This window comes from Marmota marmota, unplaced genomic scaffold (assembly GCF_001458135.2).
Source record: "Marmota marmota marmota unplaced genomic scaffold, marMar, whole genome shotgun sequence".
Taxonomy (NCBI): domain Eukaryota; kingdom Metazoa; phylum Chordata; class Mammalia; order Rodentia; family Sciuridae; genus Marmota; species Marmota marmota.
This window is the reverse complement of record NW_026000026.1, coordinates 15,251,881-15,278,543: the sequence shown is the minus strand read 5'-3', so window position 1 is coordinate 15,278,543 and position 26,663 is coordinate 15,251,881. Positions and strand designations below refer to the sequence as shown.

General features: G+C 51.1%; 1 protein-coding gene across 5 annotated transcripts in view; it reads left to right on the top strand.

Annotated features, from left to right (window-relative positions):
- The window catches only part of Tox2 (TOX high mobility group box family member 2), a 127,176-nt gene extending 101,930 nt beyond the window's left edge, over nt 1-25,246 (top strand). For 3 of the 5 annotated variants that reach the window (XM_015480457.2, XM_048810913.1, XM_048810911.1), the window contains 6 exons: nt 15,718-15,957; nt 18,223-18,450; nt 20,768-20,848; nt 21,537-21,932; nt 22,510-22,637; nt 24,467-25,246. In XM_015480457.2, coding sequence (XP_015335943.1) covers nt 15,718-15,957; nt 18,223-18,450; nt 20,768-20,848; nt 21,537-21,932; nt 22,510-22,637; nt 24,467-24,533 — 1,140 coding nt within the window. In that variant the 3' untranslated portion in view covers nt 24,534-25,246. Of the gene's footprint in view, nt 1-15,717; nt 15,958-18,222; nt 18,451-20,767; nt 20,849-21,536; nt 21,933-22,509; nt 22,638-24,269 lie in introns of all 5 variants that reach the window. The other 2 variants (XM_048810914.1, XM_048810912.1) reach the window with 1 other exon arrangement.
- The last annotated feature ends 1,417 nt before the right edge of the window (nt 25,247-26,663 follow it).

Genomic DNA, 26,663 nt, shown 5'->3' with positions numbered 1-26,663 from the left:
CAGTGTGGTCCCTGACACCAAACCTGCCCTTGAGGTCTGCTGCAGTCTCTGCGGTTCCAAGGAGATCCGTCATTGTTTGTGACCAGCAGTTCCCTCCCAAAGATACAGAAAGATTAGCCGCAAAGATTAGTCAAAACAAGACTGATAATTCTGTGCTGACTCCCAGCTCAGCGATAACAAGACCCAGACCCTTTGAGGCAGTCTGTGGCTATGGGTGAGAGGATGTGGCAAGGCCAGCCCAGCCCACACTGACCCCTCTGCCCTCAGCAGTGGCCAGAGCTCAGACAGGGATCAGCCAGACCTGGATTCAGACCCCAGCCCTGCTCCTTATGAGCTTCAGACAGACTGCTGGATCAAGCCTCTCTGAGACTCCACTGGGAAGTGGAAATAGCAGCGTCCGTCTCACAGGGTTGTTAAAAGGGTGGCTTGGGACAGAAGGTGAGAACGTGGTCCCTGCTATTGTCCATCAGTTCTGCAGTTAGGGTCCCTGGGGCATTGCCAGGATGGGAACAACACCCTCCACACTAGCAATCTCCCTCCACATCCAATTAAAAGCCGTCCTCTCACACCTGCCTACTGTCTTCCCCTCACAGTCCCAGGAAGGGGCCGCCCACCCTCCCGCTCACTTGGGCCTCTGCCCCCTGAGAGCTCCACAGCTGCTCTGGTTAGGGGAGCTGGTGGCCTCCACATGGCCAGATCCCCCCTGGGTACGTGCCCTCCTTATCAAACTTGATTTGGGCTGTATTGGACCAGCTGGCCACTCCTCGCCGCCCTGAAACTCCCTCCCCCTATGGGGAAGCCCAGGCCAGTTTCCACTGTTCAGTCCCGTCTTCTGGGCACTAGACCAGTTCCCCATGGTCAGCCTGTCCCCACCTGGAGAATCCCACTTGGATATCGTGCCTGAGCCCAATCTGCTCACAGCGACCACCCCTCCCCACCTTTCAGACAAGCGTCTTCTCCCATGCGACCAGCCTGTGAGTACCAGCAGTGGTCTGCTGTCATCCTTGGCCTGGCTCCCTGGCCAGTCTCCAATCCTGCCTCCCTCCCCTGGCATCCGCCACGCCCCTGTCATCTAACTGAGCCTCACCTGCCCTCAGCAGCCAAGCTGGTCTTCCTGTATACATGTCTGCGACCTTCAGGATGAAGGCCAGGGCCTTTGCCTGGCACTCGAGGCCCATCCAGCCTGGACCCTGCCTGGGCCTCAGCCCTGCTCACCCCTCCGTGCTATCGTCCACTCCAGCCAGTCACTGGCCTTGCTGATCCCCTGGCCCACCCTTGACCCTCCATCTTACATCCTCGGCGCAGTGTATTGCTGTGGCTGTGGAGTTGGCTCCACTGGCAGGGCCACCTGTCAGTCACAGTGAATCCCCGTGCTCAGCCCGGTACCTGGCACATAGCAGATGACTATAGAAGTGTCTACTCTAATGGGACAGTCCCGTTCCTGAAAACCCTGCTAATTCCTAAAAATAACAGAATTTACAAGAAAAAGAGAGCTGGGGTGAACCACTCTGCCTACACCAGCAGAGCACACACAGAAAGCCTTGACCGTCCTTCAGCGTGTGCCAGCACCGGTGACGTTAACTACTTACCAAGAAGCTCAGGCTGTTGAGGACCTCCCTCCTGCCACTGGGTTATGGAATCCGGACAAAAGGCACAGGGACTGGGAGAAGCCTGTGGTCACCGGAACGCGTAGCCTCGCTGGACGCTGGTCAGGAGGAGGAGGCCGCTGTGTGGCAACAGGGGTGGCCTGATCCCTCCACTGCCTGCTGAGTCTCGCTGTCTTGGCGCCTGCTGGGTCCATAGCTGTTTCTCGGTAGCGGAAAAAATGGAAAAAACATTTTGATGCTGGGAGAATTGCGTGCGGGAGCAGGACTCCCAAGAGCGGCGACCAGAGTACCTAGATCCTGCGGTCTGCTCAGCCGGGGAGTTCCACAGGGAACCCAGCCAGCCATCGGTGCCTGTCACTCCGCATAGCCTTGGTCCACTCACCGGCCTGTGAGCTGTGTGCAGTGTGGTGGTCCTTTCTGCATGGGACCTGTGGCTGTCGGTGTGGACCCCACGACTTGGACTGTTCACAGGCCCCCGTTTCTGTCCTGGAGTAGCCGAGAATGAGCCAGGAACACGAGGGAGTCTGGCAGAAACCTCCTTGGAGAAATGCCTGAGCAGCGTGAAGAGACTTGCTGCTGTTGTCCAGGAAAAGGCAACGGGCTGCCAACCTTGGCAGGAGGGGTGGGCTGTGGGCCACGAGGAGGCTGCACGTGCTCTGCGTGGAGGCCGAGGCATGGACAGGAGAAAGGAGGGCAGGAATCTGTGGACATTCACTCAGCAGACATTCACTGAGCGGCTAGGTGTCAAGTGCTGTCCCAGTTGGGGCAGCAATTCTGTGAACACAACTAAGACCTGTGTCTAGTTGGCACTTACTAAGTGTGGCAACAGGGGTGGCCTCTGCCCCAGGGGAGCGAGACAGTGGACAACACACTAGAGCAAGTCCTTCAGCATGTGAGCAGGGACCGGGATGCTGGCCCCCTGTGTGTTGAGCTTGGGGTGCAGCTAAGGCCTCCCTGGAGAGGCGAGGCTTGAACACCACTTGCAGGAGGTGAGAGGGTGTGCAGGATGAGTATTCTCTGGATGGGGAGAAGATTCCACATAGTGGCCATCACTGACTTAGCAGCTTCCTCCAGCCTCGGCGTGATTGACATTGGAGGTGGGTCGCTCTGTGCCATGGGGGGCTATCCTCTCGTTGTGGGTGGTTCTCTGCTTCCCTGGCCTCTACTCACCAGGTGCCCCAACTATAGTCTATGCCAGTCATGTTCCCAATTTTAACAACCAAAAATCTCTCCAAATATGTCAAATGTCTCCTGGGGGCAAGAAGGCACCAAACTATAGAAAGGCCCACCTGGGCATCCAAGGAACAGCAGGAGATGAATGTGCTGGGTGGGTGAGGGCAGAGTAGCAGAGGGAGGAGAAAGAGAGGTACCAGGTGGGGAGCAGGGAGTGTTAGAGGGGTTTGTGCTCAGTAAGGACTTTGGCTTCCACTTGGAATGAAGCAGGGAGCCAGCGCAGACTCTAAACAGAGGAAGGAGGGCCTCTATCCCAGAGACAGGAGGCGTAAGGACCATGGCCCCATCCTCTCCTGAACAGAAACCTCACACCTTCACCTGGGCAGTCCCAGGTCCAGCAGCTCAGCAGGCTGTGTCTACAAATCTGCCTTCAAAGACGAAACCATCTTTGAAGGGAACAAATTGCCTTCCATTCACATTCTTCTCTGCTGGAGACATCATATTCATAACAGGATGATCAGTCTAACCAGGCATGGGGCTGTTGCTTTAAAGGATAAATTAGTCTGACTCTTAACTCAATAATTAAAACTGTGATGGCGCTCGGCCTGCAGGGATAATGTACTATTATTATAGTCGTTTGTTTCAATTAAATGCTTACTGATTTTACAATAGCAGCTGGGCACCTGTGTGCTATAGCTATTACTCTGAACAAGACATCTAAATTTCAGGAGAAATTTGTCAGCATGCAAAGGATCTCCCACCAAGCGTGAAAGTTTATTAGAAATACTTACCAATGAGGCTTGCCAGCGAAGCCGGCTCTCCATTGGCTTCCTTTTCTTCTCTTTTGTCCTGGATCTTTTTTTGTTCTAAAAGGGGATAATTTTTGAAATATTTGGCTCTTAAAATCTGAGGATATTTCCAACAGCAGAGTGTCCATGAGAAAGTTGGCGTGGGGGGCTTTGGTGGTGACTTCTATATCACTAATTCCCAGGTGAACAATGCCTCTCTCACCCCAAGACTTCCACATTCCAATCCCTGGGAACCATGAATATGGGACCTTGTATAGCAGAAGGGACTTTGCAGATGGTTTAAGTTAAAGATCTTAAAATGGGGAGATTGCTGTGGGTTATCTGGATGGGTCCAACCATGTGATTACAAGTCCTTATCAGAGGGAGATGGGAATGGAGGCAGAGAGAAAAGACCCCTGTCCTCTACTGGATCTCTGCCTGGAGTTGCTCATCAGAACTGCTTCTGGGGTCACTTGACTGTCTGGTCCTCTGGATGTCCACCCCTGCTCGTGCTATTCATCCATTCACTCAGCCAGCATTCTCCGAGGAAGAGGCTCCAGGCAGCAGTGAAGGCTCAGGCTTAGAGGACCATGGCTAACTTCCAGGCCTCTGGCACCAGTCCAGGCCTCAGACATGTGGGCTGGACCCTGGATCTGTGACCTCTTCTTCTCCCTCCTAGATTGGCCTGGGGGAGCTGTGGCCATGACTTCTCACATCCTCAATCCAAGGGTGGTAGGGTGAATAATACCACAAAAGTGCCCACAGCTTAATCTACAGAACCTGTGAATGGGTTAAGCCCATAAATACCCTGGGGGGCTCCCCACACTTAGTGCATCTCAACCTGTGCTACACCCTCTCCATCTTGCTCCTCCTCTAGTGCCTCACCTCAGGGACTTACCACTGTTTCAACCTAAGAGTCTCGCTTGACTCTGGGACACTGTTCCTCCCCCACATCCCTCTCAGTCACCTATCACCCTTCCTCAATACCTCTCAGGCACTTGGTAGACCGGTCACTGCCATGGACCCCACCACATTGTCTCCCTCCTGAACCATCCGTGTGCAGCCAGGATGGTCTTTCCAAAGGGAAGTCCTGAGCACACCCCTCCCCTGCTTAAATCCCGTCAGTGGCTCTCCAGTGGCCTGGGAGAAGCATCCCAACCTGGCACTCAGGTCCCCCACTGTCCAACCCTCCTCACCCCTGAGGCCAGACCAGGCCCATCTAAGCTGCAGGGCTTTGCCCAGGCTCCCCTCCTCCTGGACGTCACCCCTTCTCCACCAGCTCTCCCCAGGCCAGCTGCAAGGCCCAGTTCAGAGTCTGCCCCTCCTCCCAACCTCCTGGCTGGGGATGGGTGTGCACGGATCTTCCTGAAGGAAAGACTGAGTTGCGGCCACCCCAGTGTACTCTGACCCACTGTCTGCACTTACCACCTAGGCTTGCTGAAGGCTGGAGAGAGGCATGGACAGTGCATAGGGACAGGCTGGCTGTGTCCTCTGTAGGACCAGCCCAGCGCTGGGAGGTGCAGAGAGCTTGGCTGCGCTGGGTGATGGGGCTGCCCAGGGGCTGTCGCCAGTCAGGCTCCTAGAAGCAGACTCCAAAGTGGAGTTTATTTACAAGTTTAGTGGGGAGCACTCTCAGAAGCATCACCCCCAGGAGTACAGAAAGCAAAGTTGGTGAGAGAAAGATCATGAACCGGAAGGATTGCTGCAGAAGCCTCAGCCAGTCCCAAGTGAACTCTGAAGCTAGATGTTCCTTTTTGAAATGTCCCAAATTGAGTCAAGGGGACTGGGCCTTTGAAGTCCCACTTCACCAGATGCAAGGCCACCCCTTGGGAAGGGCTGTGGCCTTGAGTGGGACAGCTCCATCAGCCAAAGGCAGTTCCTTGGAGAGGGACGCAGTTGTAGGCCTCAGGATCAGCAGACCCAGCCTCCAGGGAACAGACTGCAGTGGTCCTGCAGAGACCAGGGCTGTGCTCATTTCAGAGACAGTCTGCAGTGCAAGGTCAGAGCAAGAGCCCTGGTGGTGGCCAGGGCAGGGCTCAGTGGTGGGAGAGCACCAGAGCAGGTGGAGGGCTGGAGACCTCAGGCTCAGGACACAGGCCTGGGAACCACACAGACCTTCACGTGGTCCCAGCTCTACCACCTGCAACTGAATGACTCCCACTCTGAGCCTCAGCTTCCTCATCTGCAAAACGCTCACGATAAACACTCTCCTCCCATGTCTTGGTACAAGTTCAGTGTGAAAGCCAGTTGGCACACAGCAAGTGATAACTGCCGAATGAAAGCTCCTAGGGCTTTTACTGTCATCTTTATCCACATTCGATCAACACTGTGCTTGGCAAGCTAGGGCCATGGGTCAAAAGCCCTCCAGATCTTTTTGTAAATAAAGTTTTATTGGCACACAGCCACAGGCATTGATTTGCATAGTGTCTGAGGCTGCTTTCTTGCTATAATCGCAGAGTTGGGTAGTGACAACAGATACCATCTGGCCTACAAAACTTAAAATATTTAATATTCAACCCTTTACAGAAGTTTGCCAACTCTTGAAGCAGCCCGGGGCCAGGCCTTGTGCTGTTACATCCTCATTGGAGTCCCCTCCTGCCTCCCATCTCCTCTCCTATTTCAGAACCTTCTCTTCTTTCTAGCCTCTTTTTATCCCAGGTGAGATCCCATACAAACTCACACCTTGAGCGAGTTCATGGAGGATGAAGAAAGGGAGACTACTGTTGGGTACCTACTATGTGCCTAGCACTGCAGAAAATCACCTTTCCCTATGATCCTCACTGCTGCCCCCTCCAGGGCAGGTGCATTATAGCCCTGGGCTCTGCTCAGAGCTGTTGAGTCTGCGTAGTGCAGAGAGGGTCTCAGGTGGGAAGATAGGCAGAATTTGGGCTGCCCCGCTTCCCGACTCTGTGATCCTGGGAAAGCCATTTGATCTTTCTGAGTTTCAGTGCCTTTATTATAAGTTGGTGTAAGTTGGTGTCCCACAAAGAGGGACAGCTAGGGGTGGGGAGGAAAGCCAGGGCAGGGAAGGTTTCTCTGGGGTGACGGGTCAGGGACGCCTCTGCGGCTGATGACACAGAGGGAAGGCCCCATTTGGAGAGAAGCCCTGTGTCCCCAGGGAGCTCTGGGAAGAGGCTGGAGAGGTCAGGAGCGAGATGGCGCAGGTCTTGGTGTGGCGTTTTAAAGGCGAGGCCATTGCTAAGCAGGCCCATGGGAGTGCTGGGAGGTCTGCAGGAGGGGACAGCTTATACTCCAGGAGGCTGGCTCTAGCCAGCAGCCAGCATGGCCCCTGGAGTTGAGGAAGCCACCTGGTACTCGGAGGAGACTGGCATCATTGTTTGGGTGCCCTAAAAAGGGGTCGAGTGCCCCTGAGTTCAATTCTCAGTACCACCCCCCCAAGAAAATAAATAAATAAATGTGGTCCTGACGCAGAGGTTTGGGTCCAAGTGGTTTGGCTGGGGGTTGAACCCAGGAAGCCCCTTGAGGGAGGGAGAGAGGGAGACTGGAGAGAGCCACTTGAGGGTGGGCTCCTGGCAGTAACTCCTGGGGCCCCTGAGAAGCCGAGCCTGCGGGGCCCTAGAGAGACCTGTGGCAGCCAACCCAGAACTGTCTGGTCCAGGAGAGAGGGGCCTAGGATTTCTCCACAACTCCTGTCCCTCCCAGGTTGAGGTCACTGCTGGTGACCTTCTGCTGCTCAGTATCACCAGGAGGAGCTTAGGTGAGGCTCCTTGGAAGCGAAAACTGGGACACAGGGACCACTGTGAGACTGGTTCTTGAAGGCTCCCTCTGGAGAAGCAGCTGCAGGACACCGGCGTACAGGGGTGAGCCCCGGAGCCCAGCTGCACCACACACCAAGGGCCGCCTTTCCAGCCCTGTGCCAGTCTGTCGCGGGAAACAGACTGGGCGAGAGGCAGCCAGCAGCACCCGGAGAGGAGAACGCCAAACTTTATTTTCCGCCGCTGGGCCCAGAGGAAATAAAAAACTCCAAATTCTGAGCCCTGGTCCACAGTTTCTTGCAATACTTAGAGGTTATTTGACGTCATCTTAGACCCATCCTATCACTGGGGCTTTTTCCTCTTTGTAAAAAAATTCCTAATCTGTGCGGCTGAAGGCCTGTGCAGGGTCTCTAACATACAGCAAGCTCATGGAAACTGGTAAGAAGAAAGGGCTCTTTCCACAGGCGTCTGTTACATTTCCAGAGGGAGTAGTCAGACTCCTGGGGCAGCTATTTACAATCCAAAAGGTAGGGACCCAGGTCAACGAGGCTTCCAGGAGAAAGGCTGAGAGAGGGGTGTGGAACTGAGCCCTTCCCCGGGCCTTGGTTTCTTACCATAACGTTTTTATAATTTCATTTCACAGCCAGGTCTGGTTCTGCCATCACAAGTCCAGCCATGATGTGCTCTGCTGCAGGCCTGGAGTTGGTGGGGTGTCCTAGCTCCTGAGGGGATAGCAGCTCCCATTTGGCCAATGACACTTCTCTGGAGAAGGGGACAGGTTCCAATGTTCCCAGCCCATGAGGGATGGTACAGCCTCATGGTACAGGGAGTGGGGGTTGGGCACCGGCAGTGTCCACGCAGATGGGTCTAAGGTAGCCTTGAATAGCAGGTCCCCGACTCAGGGCCTATTTTTCACTTAGAGGAAATTAGAACCCAGTTTGTTAAATGCCTGGTACATCTGGGACTCAGAGTGCCAGTACCCCTGACTTAGTGGTTTGTATCTATTAACAATCAGTCACATACTGTCTTATGTAGGGCTCTTTCTTCTTAGTTGACCCAGAGACCCTGAGGGCTTCTGGTCCCCAGAATCATGTCTGTCATAACACAGAGGCTCCTCAAGGTCTGGCAAGAGTTGTGGAAGATACAGTTTCAATGATGGCGGGAGCTAGGCACCTGCATGGGGAATTCAGCCTCCTTCCTGGGTGGCCTGCGGTGCTGCTTTTATTTGAGATCTAGCAAGCATTTACTCTTGCTATGTGAAGGTCCTCATTCAGGAATTAGGATTGTAAAGAAATGTCACTGGACAATGGTACAAAACCCACAGTTGTTAAGAAAGTGCGTGCTGCGGCTCCTGCCCCAAAGGAAGAAACAAAAAAACTCGTTCTTAACAAACTTCGATGACATAGGTATCCACATGATGAGGAAAATTCAAAATGAGGAAAGACTGCTTTCAGATCAAATTTGTGATTAGTGGATTTAAAAATGCAGTGAAAATTCTGAGCGACAATATTGAGAACCAGGTAAGCCAAGATGATCAGCTCAAGATTTGTCTCCCAAAACTCCAAGAAAGAAGTTTAAGAGTTCAAAGGTACTATGGAAAAGATTAAGTTCTGAGAACTTGGTATGTTTTCAATGGGAGGTTGAGAAAAAAGGCAACAGTTAAATAAATGGTAATAGAAAATGTCAGTTACCTGAAGAAAGTAGAAAGTGTTCGGCTCACAGGAACCTGTGAGTGTCAAGTATTGCCTCCATGTAAAAATACCTTTGTGCAATTTTTTATTTCAAAGGAACTTTGAGGTTTAGAAAGCCATTATTATTGATATTTTTGGTTTTGTAGACAAGATTTTATTCTAAGAAGGTCAGGAAGCCCATGAGGATTTCAAGGAGTGTGTGTGTGTGGGGGGGGTAGTCTGACCTGATTTACATATTTTAGAGGGTGACAATGACCTGCAGGGAAATCCACAATTTTCTGTGGGGCCATCCAGGGCGCATCCAGGCTGGGCAGGGGGTGTCAGGGAAAGGAAGGAACTGAAGCATGTGCCCCAATTTGTGGCTTTGGCAGCTGCAGGAATGAACATGCCATTTGCAGTTTGGGTGAAAACAGTGGGGCGGGAGTGGGGGAGGAAAAGATTTCGGGAGAATGAAGGGTTCCCTTTCAACATGTTCATCTGATATGCTTGTGGGGCATCAGGTGACGATGTCAATTAGGCCGTTGAGTGTGGAGCCTGGAGCCCGGGCAGGCGATGCACGGATCAGTCTTGCCTTATTTGAGACATTTCATGGTGCATAATGTGGGCGTGTAAGTGATGTGGCAGGCAGCGGCGCGTCCCCACCCCAGACTCCCCAGAGCCCCGTGTTTGAGTTCTGCGCTTCGCTTTGAAGAGCTGCCCCCACCCCCATCTGTGATTAGTTTTTTTGCTTTTGAAGAAATAAATATTACAGATGCGAGTTCACCTCCTGTTCCGTCTCTCTTTCTTTCTCAGAAGGAAATTGCCTCTACTCTGGAGTAGGTGTTTTTATGCTTCTACTGAATTTTTATATACCCTTAAGCACTTTATAGAAATGTTGTGTGTTTCAAACATGCACATAAACGTACTGGACTGTGTGTGTCCTTCTGGAACATTCCACACATTGTTATTTCCAAGTGCATCTGCTTGGTAGATGTGGCTCCAGGTCACTAGCTCCCTTTGAACGGAATTCCATTTTGTGAGTATACCAGGTTTTCACTATTTCCCAGTTGGCATTTAGATTATTTCCCGGTTTTTCTAGAATTAAAAAAAAAAATTGCTGCAATGATCATCTTTGTTGTAATGTGTAATTTTCAAAATATAATATCATGATTCTCAGACAAATATAAAATGAAAACGTCAACATTTTATTCAACTCATTATTAATGAAGAAGTCTGTACAATATTACCGTTTGTTTTCAGAGGGGAAGCTAAAGAATAGACATGTACATAAATAATCAGGAATGTTGCAAGAAATTTCCTAGTCAATGCCAAACTGGTTAATATCTATACAGCAATAGAATAGAGTGGGATCAATTATATCTCTACCAGAAAAAAATTTATTTGCATTTTTAAAAAATATTTTTTCGTTGTAGATGGACATCATAAATTCATTTACTTATTTTATTTATTTTTTAATGTGGTGCTGGGGATTGAACCCAGTGCCTCATACATGTTAGGCAAGTGCTCCACCACTGAGCCACAACCCCAGCCCTATATTTGCATTTTTGTGGACAATAATCAGTTACGCTCTACCTCATGTTCATTTGGATGACTTCCAGCAAAGAGAGAGAAAGCCAACAAGTGTTGGTGAGGATGTGGAAAAGTTAGAACTCCTGCACACTATTGGTGGGTGTTTGTTACCTTTCTGCCACTGAGACAAAACACCTGAGAAAAACAACTAAAAGGAAGAGTGAGTTACTTTGGCTCGCAGTTCCAGAGGTCTCAGTCTACAGTCTATTGGCCCCATCACTGTGGGCTTGTGGTGAGGAAGGGAGTGATCGCGGGTGTCATGAGACACAGCTGTCACCGCATGGCAGCCAGAAAAGCAGAGAGAGGAGAGAGAGAAAAAGAGAGAGAGTAAAGGGGAGAAGGACAAAATATACCCTCCAAAGGCAAGGCCCCCAGTGACCCATCTCTTCTAACCAGGACACCTATCCCTGCAAAAAACTTTCCACCACCTCCCAGGAGTGCCACCAACTGAAGACCAAGCCTTCAGTCCATCAGTCTTTGAAGGACGTCCATATCCAAACTCTAATAGTGGGAATGTAAAACAGGACAGCTACTAGGGAAAACAGTGTAGCAATGTCTCAAAAATTAAAACTAGAAATACTGTATGATCTATCAGTTCCACTCCTGAGAATATGCACACAGTGGCATATAATTCAACTTTTAAAAAAGGAAAAGAAATTCGGACTCACATTTCATCGCAGGTGAATCTTAAGGACATCATGCCAAGTGAAATACAGGAGTCACACACACACACAAAAAAACGAATATGATATGATTCCATTTAGACGAGGCCCTTAGGGTGCTCAATTTATAGAGACACAAAGCAGAACAGTGACTTGGAGGGACAGGACAAGGGAGGAATGGGGAGTTATTATTGAACAGGTACAGACTTTCGGTTTTGCAAGAGGTAAAAAATTCTGTGGTGGTGATGGTTAAATGCATTTGATGCCACTGAACTGTACTTAAAAATGGTTAAGATGGAAAATTTTGTGATCCACATTTCACCAGAATTGAAATGTGTTTAAATAATACAAAACCAATTGCATTAATATCATTTTTCTACAGCTGACAAAGACAGCACTCTGACAGAATCTGATGACCCCAGAAGTCCCCTAGACAATGCCCTGCAGTGCTTTGAAAGGACACTCATCTGCTCATTTCAAAGCCTTTCCCAACGTTTACTCCAGTGTATTTCTCTTCTTGTGCATGTAGGAAAGTTCTTTATACCTTGGAGGGGAATTGCCAGGTTGCAGATGTGTATGCCTTTGATATTCTGGATGCTGTCAAATTGTTTGCTGAAGTGAGAACTCTGCTACTTTACACTCGAAACAGCAGCAGAAGCAGAAACCCAAATGGCCCAGTAAACTTATAAAAAGGTGTTCAGCCTCGCTCGTAATCAGAACAGTGCAAATTGGAATGACTTTAAGAGCATTTCACCCTTAACAGTTTTGCAGAAATTCAAAAATCTGCCATTATCAAGAGTTGGCAGGATATTAAATTAGAGTCAGGAGTACCTCACTGAAGAATTCTAAAGCATGTGGCTTGGAAGAAAATACAGCAAATCCTACCACAGAGCCCTACTGCCAATCCTCCCTTGAGGAAGTAATGCCAGTCTCTTATACAAGATTTAAGGAAGGAAAAGTGCGTTGCATGTTAGGGAGGAAAGAAGATTTCAAAACCTCTACCTTTTAAAACAGTTCACTTTAAAGTCTGACTTTCAGGTCTTTTTATGGTCGATAATAAAATATGTATGACACAATGTTTTAAGAAAGATGCTGTTTACCAAAGGCACTCTTCAAATCCTGCAGGACAAAAATAAAACAGTGGCAGGGGCGGGGGGGCGGGGGGGAGTGGTAATGACAACAGATAAAGTGGGATTTAACACAAAGATGAATTGAGACAAAGATTTTTTTTTAATAAACAAGGAGAAGCCTTAACAAAGGCACAATGTTCTCATATATTAAAGGGATGAATAATTTTATATCAATATATAAGAAGAAAACCTATTTAAATTCGGTGGAGATACTGACGGGAACACAATGGGAATGGTAGGCCTTACCTCGTTTTTCTTGAGATTTCACAGCTAGAGTAGTCAAAACTGCATTGAGTAGGCATACGGAGAAATTCGTATGTGACTGAGTGAACATTATTTCAGATGTGCATGATTTTTTACAGAAATTGATCATCTTCTAAGCAGTAATAGAAGCTGTTTTCAAAAAATAAAATAAAATTTCTAAAATTCACATTTTCTGACCACAATAACAAAAGGAGACATTAAATGAAAAACACTCTTCCAAATAAACTTAGAACAAAAAGAAAAGAAAAAGAAAACCAACTCTTCAGTTGTAGAATATTTTTAAAATATTGATATGATGCAGCTAAATTTTTCCTCATGTGAAAAAACATGGCCTGAGAGCGGGGTGCTTCTTGCCTCAGTGCTGTTGACATTTGGGGGTGCAGAGTTCTGTGTTCAGGGGCAGGTTAGAGAGGAGCAGCATCCGTGGCCACCACCACTAGATGCCAGGAGCAGCCTCAGTTGTGAGAACCAAAAGTGTCTGCAGACATTGTCCAGCCTCCCCTGTGGGGTACCCTGGTTCCTGTTTGAAACCCTGCCCCAGATGCCTCTGTACCACAAAAACAATGAGCAAAGAAATAAACTGCTTCATTTGAAAAAGCTAGATAAAAAACGAATAGCAAAGGACACCTGAGATCCAAACAGAGAGGAAACAGAGTCCAACTGATAATGATCAAGAAGTTGCCAAATTGATTTTTTTAAATATTAAGAACTGGTTCTTTTGATTGACAGTTAAGATATACAAGCTTTCGAGAAGAAAAATTTAAAAAGCAGTGTGCCTTGACAATAGTATACTTTAGAATTATAATTGTAATATTGTAATATTGAGGGATCTAACTACAAAAACCATAAAGTAGACTAAAAATATAGTAGTCTAGTGTTAAAATCTGAATGAAATGGATAATTATATATTGGAGATATATGTGTGTGTGTACACACACACACATATATCTTACCAAAACTGACTCAAGAAAAAATGGAAACTAGAATAGACCTATTATTCATGGAAGATATTGCAAAAACACACAAAAACACTGGGCCTCCCATGGCTTTTAATATTGTTAATATTTTAAAATTCTTTTAGCTGTAGTTGGACACAATCCCTTTATTTTATTTATATTTGGTGCTGAGGATTGAACCCAGCACCCAACACATGCTAGGCAAGTGCTCTACTTCTGAACCACAACCCAGCCCCCCTCAGATGGTTTTATATCTAAACAACACTTAACGTTTCTCTACGGCAAATATAATATCTATGCTGTATGTTGTTCCAAGGTATAAAGAAAAAGGGAAATATTGTCTCAGCTCTCTTTTTAAAGCTGACCAAAATACAAACACCAACATATGATACAGATAATCCTAACAAATAAAAACTAAGAGATATGTAAAAGACATTCTCTCATAAATAAAGACATTCCAGATTCACAGAATATATAGGCAAGGGCAGCAATAGCAATATCAGACTCCGCTGAATTCAAGGAAAAAGTGAGACCAAAAATGAGACACATTATAATAATAAAAAATTTGATGCATAATGAAGATGCAATTAGCATCTTGCATTCTTGCAATAAGACCCAACTTCTACCAAAACAAAACCTTTAAATATTAAAGGGAGATTTTGATGAATGCAGAAAACTCAGGGGCAAACTAGGCAAGCCCGTGTCAGATTAGAGCCAAAAAGTAAGAAAGGAGTCTAAATAATAATCACTGCTGACCAAATAGGCAATGTTATTCTGCTATGTTCATCTGCCAACATAGCCCACGCTCAGCTTACAAGTACTATGGGACATGTGTGAAATTTCACTGTATTTGGATCCCAAGTAAAACCTTAACAAATTCTCAAAAGGGCAAATAATTCACTTAATTAGTAGCAAAAGGAAAAGAAGCAAAATGAAATAAACCACTTAGACATCACAGAACTCTTCTTCAACAACTGTTGAGTCAAAGAAAAAAAATCATACAAATAAATACCTGTACATAAAATAAAGAACAACAACGCAATCCTTACATGATGAAGTCTGCGAGAGATGTTAAAACCATGCTCCGAGGAAAATTCACAGCATTAAACATATTACTAAAAATAAAGAATGGGAATAGATGATTTTAAATTAACAGGCTGTTAAAAAGCAGATGGAGGGATTAATAAAGATAAAATGAATATTAACATTCATTAGAAGACAGAGAAGCAGAGGGATGAATTTGAGATCTGGTTCTTTTGAGGGGGGAACAATATACCTGAAACTGAAAGCCCGTTTAGTTTGCCTAATACAGAAAATGCAGATATTTAACATTAGAAACTAGAAAGAGGAAACAATCACAGATGCAGAGGAAATAAACATAATTATGAGTGTGCGAACTGGCCAGCTTCACGGAAGCGCAGGTGTATATACGATGCATGGGGGGAGAGGACACGCCGATCTGTGTTTAGTATTGAGAAATTCTCGTATGTACCATCAGTGGCTTCTTGAATTCTGAAAATAACCAGTTGGAAAATATCACGAGAAATGAAGCTAATAGGAAAATGAGGTATAGGAAGAAACGTGCTAAACATTATCGCAAGATTTATTAATTCAAAGAATTGAACAAATGCTTCTGTAACCCAGGGCTTATGACATGCCAGACATATTTGATCCTTAACCACCTGAGAAGGTAGGTTTGATTTTATCTTCATTGTACGGTTGAAAACAACTGAGGCACAGAGAGGTTAAGTTAGTCGGTCAAAGTCACTTAACTGCTGGTCAGGGCCAGGGCCAGGCTGATACAATGGCATCCAACATCTGCACTCCTTGCTATTATGTTGCACAGTGAACTGATGCAGAGATGTGTTCCAGGAGGGAAGATCGATATCATAAAATGATCATTCACAGCTGGGCGGAACACTCTGGCAAGGGCTCAAGTGCTGTCTGTCCAGGGTGAATGTCTACAAAATGGCCAGCTGCCAGGGAGCTCTCGTTCCCCCACACGTGCTCCAAATCATGCAGAGGTCTAAGCAGAACGGAACTACCCCTCAGCACAGAGCTGGGACCCCCACCATCTCATCTGAATGCCCCCCGAGTCCTGCGGGGCAGATGTGAGGGTGCCGCAGGCCAGGTCCTTCTAACACAGATGCCCTGTCCTTAGATCCAGGAGATGGTGCACTCGGAGGTCGCTGCCTATGACTCAAGCCGGCCAGGACCTCTGCTGGGTCGCCCCGCGATGCTGGCCAGCCACATGAGCGCCCTCAGCCAGTCCCAGCTCATCTCCCAGATGGGCATCCGGAGCAGCATCACCCACAGCTCCCCGTCACCCCCAGGGAGCAAGTCGGCGACCCCCTCTCCCTCCAGCTCCACGCAGGAGGAGGAGTCCGAAGCACATTTCAAGGTATGCGGGGTGGACAGCAACGCTGTCAGATGCCCTCCCATCTGTGGGGACGGGCCCTGTGGGGACTTCACTCTGGAAAAGACTGGAAGGGGGCCGTGCCCTTTGCTGGAAACCAAGGAGGAAGAGATGAGCAGATGGGTCAGGTGGGCAGGAGCAGTTAGTCATCAGGGAGCACCCAGGGGACCTAGGGACACCAGGCTTCAGGTGCTAGATCTCCCGGGCACTGTTGGCAAGCTCAGCCTCAATCCCAACCCTCACACACGCAGCAGAGACCCCTCTAACCGTGTTGAAGGATGGCGGGAGGAGATGTCACGGAAACAGGGCCAAGTCTCATTCCTGATGGCCAGCGCGTCTTTTCAGTGGCATCGATGACATCAGCAAGAGCCTCAGGGCCTGGTCTCATGCCACTTTGGCCTTTGAGAGAACTTTTTGTTGTTAAATATTGCTCACAAAAACATTGAAATATTTGGACAAATATTAATCGTATATTTTTATGGGGTGCACAGTCGTGTGGATATATGACATGGAATGACTGAATCAAGCTAATTAACATAGCCCTCACTTTAAAAACTTATTCTGACAAAAATGTGTAGTCCAACAGAGGTCCTCTGGGCCTAGGGCATTCCACACTGACTGGGGATGGGGCATGAAAATGGTGTGGGGGTGCACCCTCTCCCAGCACCCCTAAAGTCCACAGGTGGTAGGCCTCTTCAAAATATCAGGGATGAGAGCCACCACCTGCCCACGCCCTGGTCCTTTGCAGGGACCCCAAGGCTCCTCCCTATTAGAGAGCTTCTTTTTTTGCTGGGCACAGAGGCCCAGAAAGGTCAGAGGCAGGAGTTTGTATCCAGAATCTCCCATGAGCCAGCGGCAGAATGAAGAGTTGGCCCATGACCCTGCCTCCATGGCCCTGTGCCTTTCTTCCTCACAAGGACCTCTCCACGTAGTGCTGAAGGACTGAGGCTTGGCGTGGTGGGTGGCTGCAGAGGGGACTCCAGCACAGAAGCGGTGTTCTGTTCCTTCCCTCCCTGTCCTTCAGACATGGAGGTCTGAGTCTCATCCTCTGGCCTCTGGTTTCCTTACCTACTCATGGTGTCACTGTCATCTTCTTGGCACACTGAGTCAAAGACTTTGCAGCAGGAGCCAGGACCATGGACCAAAGGCCCCTGTCCTGGTGTGGCCTGAGGGTCCTAACTGATCCACTTAGGTCTGTGGGGAGCATCTCAACCCCCTCCCCATCCTGGAAACCCTAAGTGGGATTGTGATCCTACAGCCTCTCTCGATGGTCCCCAGCTCCAGGGCTGGTCTGATGATGTCACATTAGCTTCATCCCTTCCCACCAACTCACGGGGGCCAGGGGAGAGCCACCTGCCCAGAGTTGCACAGCAGCTACAGGTTGGGGGGACTGACCTTTTATGATCAAGGGAATCTTTGGAGAGTGTTTGTAATCACATGGTGGAGGGAGCTGCAGAGGAAGAGCAGTTAAGAAAAAACACATCTGAAACTTAGAGATGGCCCCAAAGACCCCACAGCCTTACCGGGTCAGACCCAAACATGATCTAACAGGCCACTCAGGAACCCCTGCTTCTCCAACAGAATGTGTCTTTGCTTTGACTCTTGTTTGTTGCTGATGAGGGAATTTTGCAAAGAAAGACGTTAACTTGGGGGAGGGGGAGGGACAGAAAAGCAGGTGCCGTGGGCAATCCCAGCAGCTCAGGAGGCTGAGGCAGGAGGATCGCAAGTTCAAAGCCAGCCTCAGCAAGTTAGCGAGGTGCTAAGGAACTTAGCAAGACTCTGTCTTAAAATAAAAAATAAAAAGGGCTGGGGATGAGGCCTCTGGGTCAACCCCTGGCACCAAAAAAAAAAAAAAAAAGAAAAAGAAAAGAAAATTGTAAAGCTTGATAAAGACACAAATGATTTCTGATCAACAGAAGAGATTAAAAATCCATCAAGATTAAAAGTCTACAGGGCACTAGCCAGTTTCCCATGCGATTTAGTCACCTGGATCAGCAGTCAATTTTTCTGGGACCACAGAGGCATCTAGATTTCTCCGAATCAACTTTCCACTTGTCCTGGTTCTCTTTGATGAGTTAAACCAATACCCAGACTCCTACCCAGGCTGTGTGTCTCTTTCTCCCCGGGTGTGAGCCAGGCTGGACAGGCCCATGGTGGGATGCTGAGCAGGGTCCAGCCCCTGGAGCTGGGTGGGGCGGCCGCGGGCAGGAGGTTCAGCTGGTGTGAACCTGACTCCTGTCACCTGGGCAGATCTCAGGAGAGAAGAGACCCTCTGCAGACCCAGGAAAAAAGGCCAAGAACCCAAAGAAAAAGAAGAAGAAGGACCCCAATGAGCCACAGAAGCCCGTGTCGGCCTACGCACTCTTCTTCAGAGACACTCAGGCTGCCATCAAGGGGCAGAACCCCAGTGCCACCTTTGGAGATGTGTCCAAAATCGTGGCCTCCATGTGGGACAGTTTGGGAGAGGAGCAGAAGCAGGTGAGCCTCCATCCCTTTCCGGGCCACACTCAGGGCAGACTTTGAAGGTGTGAGGCCAGAACCAGCCTTTGGGACCAGAGGCTCCTGCAGAAGGCACTTGGGCTCAACTTGCCCATCTGTAAGCCAGGAAGCTTGGTCCCTTCCAGCTCTACTATTTTGCGGTTGCATTCACCAATGATTTAACCATTCTATATTCTACTTCCTGTCCATGAAATGGTCAGAGTTGGCCATTTAACTCAAGTCTGAAGTCCAGGCCAGAGCTTCCTGTACCCCTAGCCATGTACCTCTGGCCCCCTCTAAAGGCCTCTGGGGAACAGCACACAGAGCTAGCTTATATGCAGAGCAGTTACCAGCTATGCAACCTCAGAGTGACCACCTAACCTCTCTGAGCTGTAAAACAAGGAAGATGGTTCCCATTCTCTGAGCATGTCTGGGCTGAGCTCTCATGGCTGAGTGACCATGACCTCACTGCATCCTTGCAACACCCCATGGAGTGGCCATCGCTTGCCTATTATGATATGAGGAGATGGAGACACCAGAGGCTGACCTGTCCCAGGGCACCATCCTGAGTCAGGTTGGAGCCAGGACTCGCACTCAGGTCTGTAGAACCAGGAGGCTCCGTTGGGTTGTTGGCCTAAGAGCAATTAATCCAGTAATCAGATAAGTAAATGTAAAATGACAATGGTGACTGTGTCACATGCCAGGAGGGTCCATGAGAGCAAAAGGGGAGGGAACAGACTTAGTCCTGGGGCAGGGACTACGTTGCCAGGTGAGACCTGAAGGGTGGGCTCCCTTGGCCAGGGGAGCTTTCCGGCAGGGGAAGCCGTGCTGACAAAGCCTGGTCCAGCAAGTGCCTGGCCCTGGGAGTCCAGGGTGGCTAAATGCAGAGACGGAGCTGGAAGGTGGGCGGGGCCAGGGAAGGGATCAGGTCCTTGTCTGGCTTCATGAAGGCTGGTAGAGTGGACATGGCAGGCCCCTGTCAACTAGGTGGGAGATGACAATGGCTGGGACCAGGCAGATGCGGGGGGGGCAGTGGATGCAGAGCTTTGTGGGGACTCATTTTGGAGATTCTGTTCTGCTTTCTGGGTGGGTGGAGACGCCATACGCTGAGACGGGGACATGGGGAGAGGAGCAGCAGCCTGGGCCGGAGAGAGAGACAGTCAATGTATTTATTTGAAATGCTTTCTCTATCAGACTCTAAAATTTAAAACACCTTTGGGCTATAGGCCAGGGCAGTGGCAGAAGTTTATTTGGGAGGTGAAACAGGGAAGGAAGGCAGTGACAAAGGGCTCCTGTCGGGCATCCCCACCGTGGTTCTGGAGCACAGTCCTGCCCCAGAACTCAAGCCAGCATAGAACCTGCAGGGTGAACTGGCTAGCCGCAAGGCTGCAGGGCGCCAGCCTGTCAATCACTGAGTGAGGGCAGCTCCAGGGGACAGGACTCTCCAGCTCTCTAGCCACCACCTCCACACAAGTGGCAGATGAGGTTCCTTCTGCTAGAGAACCCTGGGGCCAGGGGATGCTTGGTGGCGCTGGGCGTTAACTGGGCTTTTCTGCAGTGCCGAGGACCAGAGGCATGGCAGGTCCTGCCCTCTTCTGCCATAGGGACCATAGTTTCCATTTGGCACGCTCTGGCATGCATCTCCCTTCCTATGATGCCTCTTTGTGTGGGGGAGGGTGTCCTCTCCCTTTTGAGCAGTCTTAGGGGGATAGGGATCTCAGGTCCCCTGTCTCTGAAGGCTCTGCCCACTACTCCGACACATCCAGTGCAGCCCAGGGGCAAGCGAAGGTTGTTGAGAGTCTGACCTCCCACACTGTCCTGTTTATTTGTATTTATTTGTTTATTTGTTTCAGTGATGGGGATTGACTCCAGGTCCTCGTACATGCTAGGCCGGTGCTCTATCAGCTGAGCATTACCACTGGCCAAGCCTACAATACTACATGTGAACCTAGGTCCAAAATTCCTGATAACAACATGAGCAAATATAAATCCAGACTAAGACACTGAACAAGCAGGGTTCATGCCAGCATGCAACATTGATAAATGTGCATCACACTGGGTCAGAAGAGAGGTCTTCCAGAAGCTTCGTCTTTCTGAAGCCAATGGTACTGATGTCCAGAGAGGTGAAGCATGTTTCCCTGTCCTCCACACTCTCTGTGCAGCCCAGAGAGGGGCCAGTGGGTGACTGACCCATCTTCTGATCACACTGCCCTCATCCATACATGGCCCTAGAATCCACGCCTTCTCATCCTGGGCTCTGCATTGTGACCCCTCTGTGACATTCTCCCGGTTGTTGCCCATGTCTTGGATTTTCCAGGCCTACAAGAGGAAGACTGAAGCAGCCAAGAAGGAGTATCTGAAAGCTCTGGCAGCCTACAGGGCTAGCCTTGTCTCCAAGGTAACAGGATGCCTAGGTAACTGAGAAGAGGGATGGCACCAGAACTGGGGCCCATGGGAACGGCCGGCTCTAGGGGCTTGGAAAGGCTGGGTGAGACCTCTAGGTCACACCTGTAGTGCACCGCCGTGCACCCGGCCCATGCCTCATGTGCATGGTGTTCTGCTGAGTTCTTCCAGCCAGAGCCCAGCAGAGAGAGGGGCCCATACAGGGGCATAGAGGCTGGGGAGGGGCATAGCCAGAGGATGCTTGCCACAACCCTGGCTTTGCTGCAAGACCCAGGACCATGGAACTCCCCCAGGGGCGGGGGGCCACGCAGGGATAAAAGTGTGGGCCGGAGCTGGTGGTGCACGCCTGTAATCCCAGGGGCTCGGGAGGCTGAGGCAAGAGGATTGCCAAGTTCAAGGCCAGCCTCAGCAACTTAGCAAGGCCCTAAAAAACAACTTAGTGAGACCTGTCTCTAAATAAAAACTAAAAAGGGCTGGAGATGTACTTGTTGAACTCCATCTGGCTCAATCGCCAGCATCCAAACAAAAGTGGGGGAGGTGGCAGGTGGCCTGGTCAAAGCTGTGGCTGGCTAGTCCACAGCTCACAGCTCTCCCCAAAGGCCAACCAGGACACCCTGTTCTCACAGCCCAAGTCCTGGCTTGTCATCACTTCTCCAAAGTAACTGGTTTTCCTCTCCTTCCAGAGCCCCCCGGACCAAGGCGAGACCAAGAGCACTCAGGCAAACCCCCCCGCCAAGCTGCTGCCCCCCAAGCAGCCCATGTACTCCATGCCGGGCCTGGCCTCCTTCCTCACGCCCTCTGACCTGCAGGCCTTTCGGAGCGGGGCCTCTCCCGCCAGCCTCGCCAGGACACTGGGCTCTAAGTCCCTGCTGCCCGGGCTCAGCGCGTCCTCGCCGCCACCGCCTTCCTTCCCGCTCAGTCCCCCCCTGCACCAGCAGCTGCCCCTGCCACCCCACGCACAGGGTGCCCTCCTCAGCCCACCTGTCAGCATGTCCCCGGCCCCCCAGCCTCCCGTCCTGCCCACACCCATGGCACTCCAGGTGCAGCTGGCCATGAGCCCCTCGCCTCCAGGGCCACAGGTAAGCAGGGCCGAGTACGGCCCCGTCTTCTGTGACCCCTTCAGGAGAGGGGAGGTGGCTGCAGAATTCCAGTACTGGCCTCGGTTTTCCCATATCTGAAATGGGTCTCCTGTGCCGTGCCTGCAAGGCAGGGGCTGCAGTGAACATTGCCAGTTAGATCCCTCGGCTCTCCCAGGGCCCCTCTCACCCTCCGTCCACTTGAGCTTCCTGGCCTGAGGGGCTGAGGCCACCGCTGCTTCTGCCAGATCGGCCCAGCCCCTGGCTGCCCTGCAAGCCCTCGAGGCCTGAGCCCCACTGAGTGCCCCAGAGCCTGTTCCGAGGCCCACGCTCAGCCCGGTCCCTGCATTGACAGATTGGGAAGCTGAGGCTCAGGATAGGAAAGTCACCCCCTGGTTCAGCTAAGACAGAGGTACTTTTCCAAAGGTGCTCCACGGGAGCAGAGTGGACCTCCTGTGAGCCCCAGGAGGAGTCTCTGCAGAGGGGACGCCCTCAGACACAGGGTGACTGCACCACCCCGGCCTCCTGAGTCAGGCCTCCCCTGGGCCTCTCTGCACTCACATCCCTCCTTCCCCCGTAGGACTTCCCGCACATCTCTGAGTTCCCCAGCGGCTCGGGACCCCGCTCACCTGGGCCATCCAACTCCACGAGCAGCGGGGACTGGGACAGCAGCTACCCCAGTGGGGAGTGTGGCGTTGGCACCTGCAGGTCAGTCCCCATCAGCCTCCATGGGTCCTGCCTTTGTCCACCCACCCAGGGAGAATGGAAACAGGGACAGAGGAGTGGCCCAGGAGAACATGGAGCTGTGTCATCAGCCCTGCCCAGGGGACGCTTGGAGCCTACAGGTAGTGCAGAGCAAAGCAGGAGTCCAGCGCACTCAGCCAGCCTGGTGCCCCGGCCCGCTGGGCACACCGAGGCCACCTTTATTCCTTCTGTCCTGTTTTTTCCAAAAAATCTTCCATATGACATTCCCAGGTAGGCCCCGTGCCTTAGGCCAGGCTCCCTAGAAGCAGAGTCTAAGGTGGCCCTTGGAGATGCCTGGAGGGCTTGTGGGAGAAGGGGGCGAGGAAGGCCAGACGGGGCAGGGGAAGGGGCCTGCGAGGACGCGCCCTCAGCTGGACACTCCATACGGCCTGATCCCATGGGAACCCTGAAGCAGGATTGGTGGCACAACGCAGGTCCCACCAAGAGCCCCTGTCAGTCAGCCATTGGCTACGGGCTGCCCACAGGCCCCAGGGGGCCCCCGTGGAAGGCGGGTCTTCTTCGCCATGGGCAATTCCCTAGAGAAGGGGACGTCGGGGTGTGCAGGAGCTAGATGTGGTCCCCTGGGAGAAAGGGCCAACTGTCCAACCCACGAAGCCCCCACCTTAGAAGCCCCCCAGCCCTGCAGCAGCATCCTCTCCCCAGAACCACCCGGCTCTCTCTGGTCCACCTCGCTAACTGCCCCTGCTCCAGAAAGCCCCCTTGGAGCCAGGCCACACCAACTCTAAGGCAGAAGGACTTGGTTTTAGCCAGCAAGAGGGAAAGACGGGACAGGATGGGGAGCTCCAGCCCCCACCCTGCCAGCCGGTCCCCGTGCCCTTGGCAAAAGCGAATCCTTAGGTCCTGGGGGACTGTGGCCTGGGCAGATGTCCTGCAGAGCCCCACGCTGTGAAAGGTGGGGCACTAGTGCTTAGTAGAGGGGTGGCCAGCTCTGCCACCAGGCAGCAGCCTCCCCAGCCCTGCATCGCTCTTGCCACACAGGATACTGCCGGGCACTAGTGACCCCACACACGCCACGACAGCTTCTGCATGGGTGGCAGACCCGCTGCACAAGGACGCCCTTCCCCTAGACCGCCTCTCATCAGCCCCTTCCCCTCACCGCAGTTCCCTTCCCCAATGTCAGGGTGCCAGGGGCAGGAGGTCCTTCAGGGATGTGACCCTGTCCCAGCCTTCCTCGGGCCCACCCTGTGCCCAGCACGGATGTTGGTCCCTATTCTAAATCCATAAAAACCACCTGCCGCCTGTGCTTCTGTTTGGAAGTGTACAAATGAAACATGGTGGTCACAACCTGCCATGAGAGCCCTGAGGACCTTGGGATGGGCTTCCTTGAAGGGCAGATGCACGCTGCCCTCTTCCTGGAGCTGAGGATGGCACCCCCCGGGGAGGATCCAGGAGGGCCCTTTGGTTCAACTGGGTGGACAGCCAGGAGGACCCTGGCCATCCCCAATTTGACCTCAGAGGGGCAGCTGGTCAGGGTGAGGGGCGAAGGGCCAGAGCACAGGGCCCTGGGGCTCCCTGGCCCGCATCACAGCGCCAGGGGGGCGCCCAGCAGCTCTGATGGCCCCTCTCTCTCCACAGCCTGCTCCCCAGGGACAAATCGCTCTACCTCACCTAATCCCGCCTCCCTCCCCTCCCCGAGGCTGGCTGGAAGGGCATGTCAGAGCCAGGAGGGCTGCCCACAGCAGAGAGGCCGTGGCAGGAGGCAGGGTGACCGGCCAGCATAGCAGTGACACACCTCTGCCCTGGGCTGAGTCTCTTCCTCGACCTCCCGCCAGACTCTGCAGAGGCAGCCCGCTGCCCGGCGCCCGCCGGAAGAACCTGCAGGAACCTTCTGCCCGCTGACCTGCTTGCTCCAGGGTAACCGCGGACCCTGCTCCTCGCCCTGCACACAGTCCCCTCTGTCTGGACGTCTGGCCCCAGCCCAAGCTCACTGGGCCACCCTGCCGGGGTCACTGACCAACAGAAACTCGCCCCAAGATGTGCAGCCAGGGGCCGGCCCAGCCACAGACGCGCAGGTTTTCCAGTGTGAACTAAAGATTCCGAGCCCCACAAACTGTGGGCTCCGTGTAAGTAGTCAACTAAGTGTTTTAGAACTGTGCTGAAGACATCTGTAAGATTATTTTGTGGGGGAAGAAAAGTAGTTTCCTTTAAGGTACAAAGCGTTTTATATGACCCTTAGCGCATCGTTTTTAAGTTTTCTCTTGAGGGAGACGTGCACACAGCAGCTGGCACAGGGTCTCTCCATGCGCACCCGAGAACCGGACAACGTCTAGCCCCACCGGGAAGCATTTCCCCTTTATTTTTTTGTAAACCATATGTCCACCTATTTAAAATTGCCAGCAACAATTTTATTTCTTTTTGTCTAGCTGTTTATGAAGAAAACTTGAGAACAAAGTTGCAGTTTATCCTAACGTGTGCGTGGTTTGGGGTTTGGTTTTGGTTTTGGTTCTTGGCGTCGTTTGCAGCTGTATCCTGGCCCAGCAAATGTCTGTCTTGGTGCCCAGTCCTTCTCTCAAACTCTCTTTATAATAAAACTTCTGAAAAGTTGCAGAAAAGTCTGTGTCTTCTTGCACTTTGTTAAGCCAGGCTGGGCCCCCTGTGAGGTGGCATTCGGTGGTGGCTTGGCCAGGAATGAGCCCCGTGAGGAGAGACTCTGGTAAAAGTTCTATCTGCCCCTTAGCAGCTCATTGGGCCGGGCGTGAGGACACATGCCTGCAGTCCTAGCGACTCAGGAGACTGAGGCAGGAGGATCGCAAGTTCCAGGCCAGCCTCAGCAGCTTAGTGAGACCCTGTCACAAAATTAAAAAGGGCTGGGGATGTGGCTCCGGGTTAAAACACCCTTGGATCCAATCCCTAGTAACCAAGAAAGAAAAAAAGAAAAGAAAGAGAAAAGCAGCTCTGTATGTGGATGATAGGAGGGAGATACAAAACTTAGCCCAGTTCACGGCACATAATAAATGCTGGATGAATATGTGTTGGCTGTGTGGGGGATACCACACCCAACAGTGCGGCTACATGGGAAGCTAAACAGGCCTTACCATGTAAAACTTGCCCCTCCAGAAACTGAAAAGTGTCCATCAAATTCCTGCTGCCCCAAAGAGTACCCCACATTTAAGTACATTCTTAGGAAACACTCGTATAATCAGGTTTTTTAAATAAGAATTCAGTATGGGGCTGGGGCTGTAGCTCAGGATTGAGCGCTTTCCTCGCATCTATAAAGCCCTATTGATTCTTTTCCACCAAAGAAAGGAAAAGAAAAAGTCTTCAAATAGAACTGATTGTGTGGTGTGCGAGCCAACATAACGCCTAGGGAGAAAATTAGTGAGACAATAACAGTGCGGACCCACGGCGTGGGGCTATGGTGTGCAGTCCACTCTGGGGAGGGCACTCATGAGCAGGTGATAGAGGTGAGTGGTGGGAATGGGGGTGGGGGTCTTCAATACTGTCTGCAGGCAGCACCAAGGCCAAGGACCCCTTAAACCAGGTTTCCCAGCAGACATGGAGGGGGGGCAGTCCTTAAAACCAAAAGGAATAGTGATGTGACTAGGTTAAGTCTACCTGGGAAGAGCACATGCCTGGTTGGGGGGTGCAGATTGGGAGGCTGAGGCTGTCACCCCCTGTGACATGGCTCTCAAGGTGGGAGCTGGTGCTCCCTGCTCTGGCTCAGGCCCACAACCTAGAGGTTGGGCTCTTAGGGCCTCTTCCTGTCCATCATGGTGGCCTCCTCCTTCCAGATGATGCCCCGGAGGGACAGTCTCACCATGCGCAGTGTCCTCACTGGAAGACATATGGTAATCCACTTTGGAAAAGGTAAAAAGCAAACCCCAAACAAACCAAAACAACATGCTGCCTGTCGCATCAGCAGCGGCTCCGCCACATGGAGCGTAAATATTTCATGTCGTTCCAATTTCCTCCCCTGCATGGAGCTTGTCAGAAACACAGCGACGGCTTGGGTGGTTTAATATTCCACTC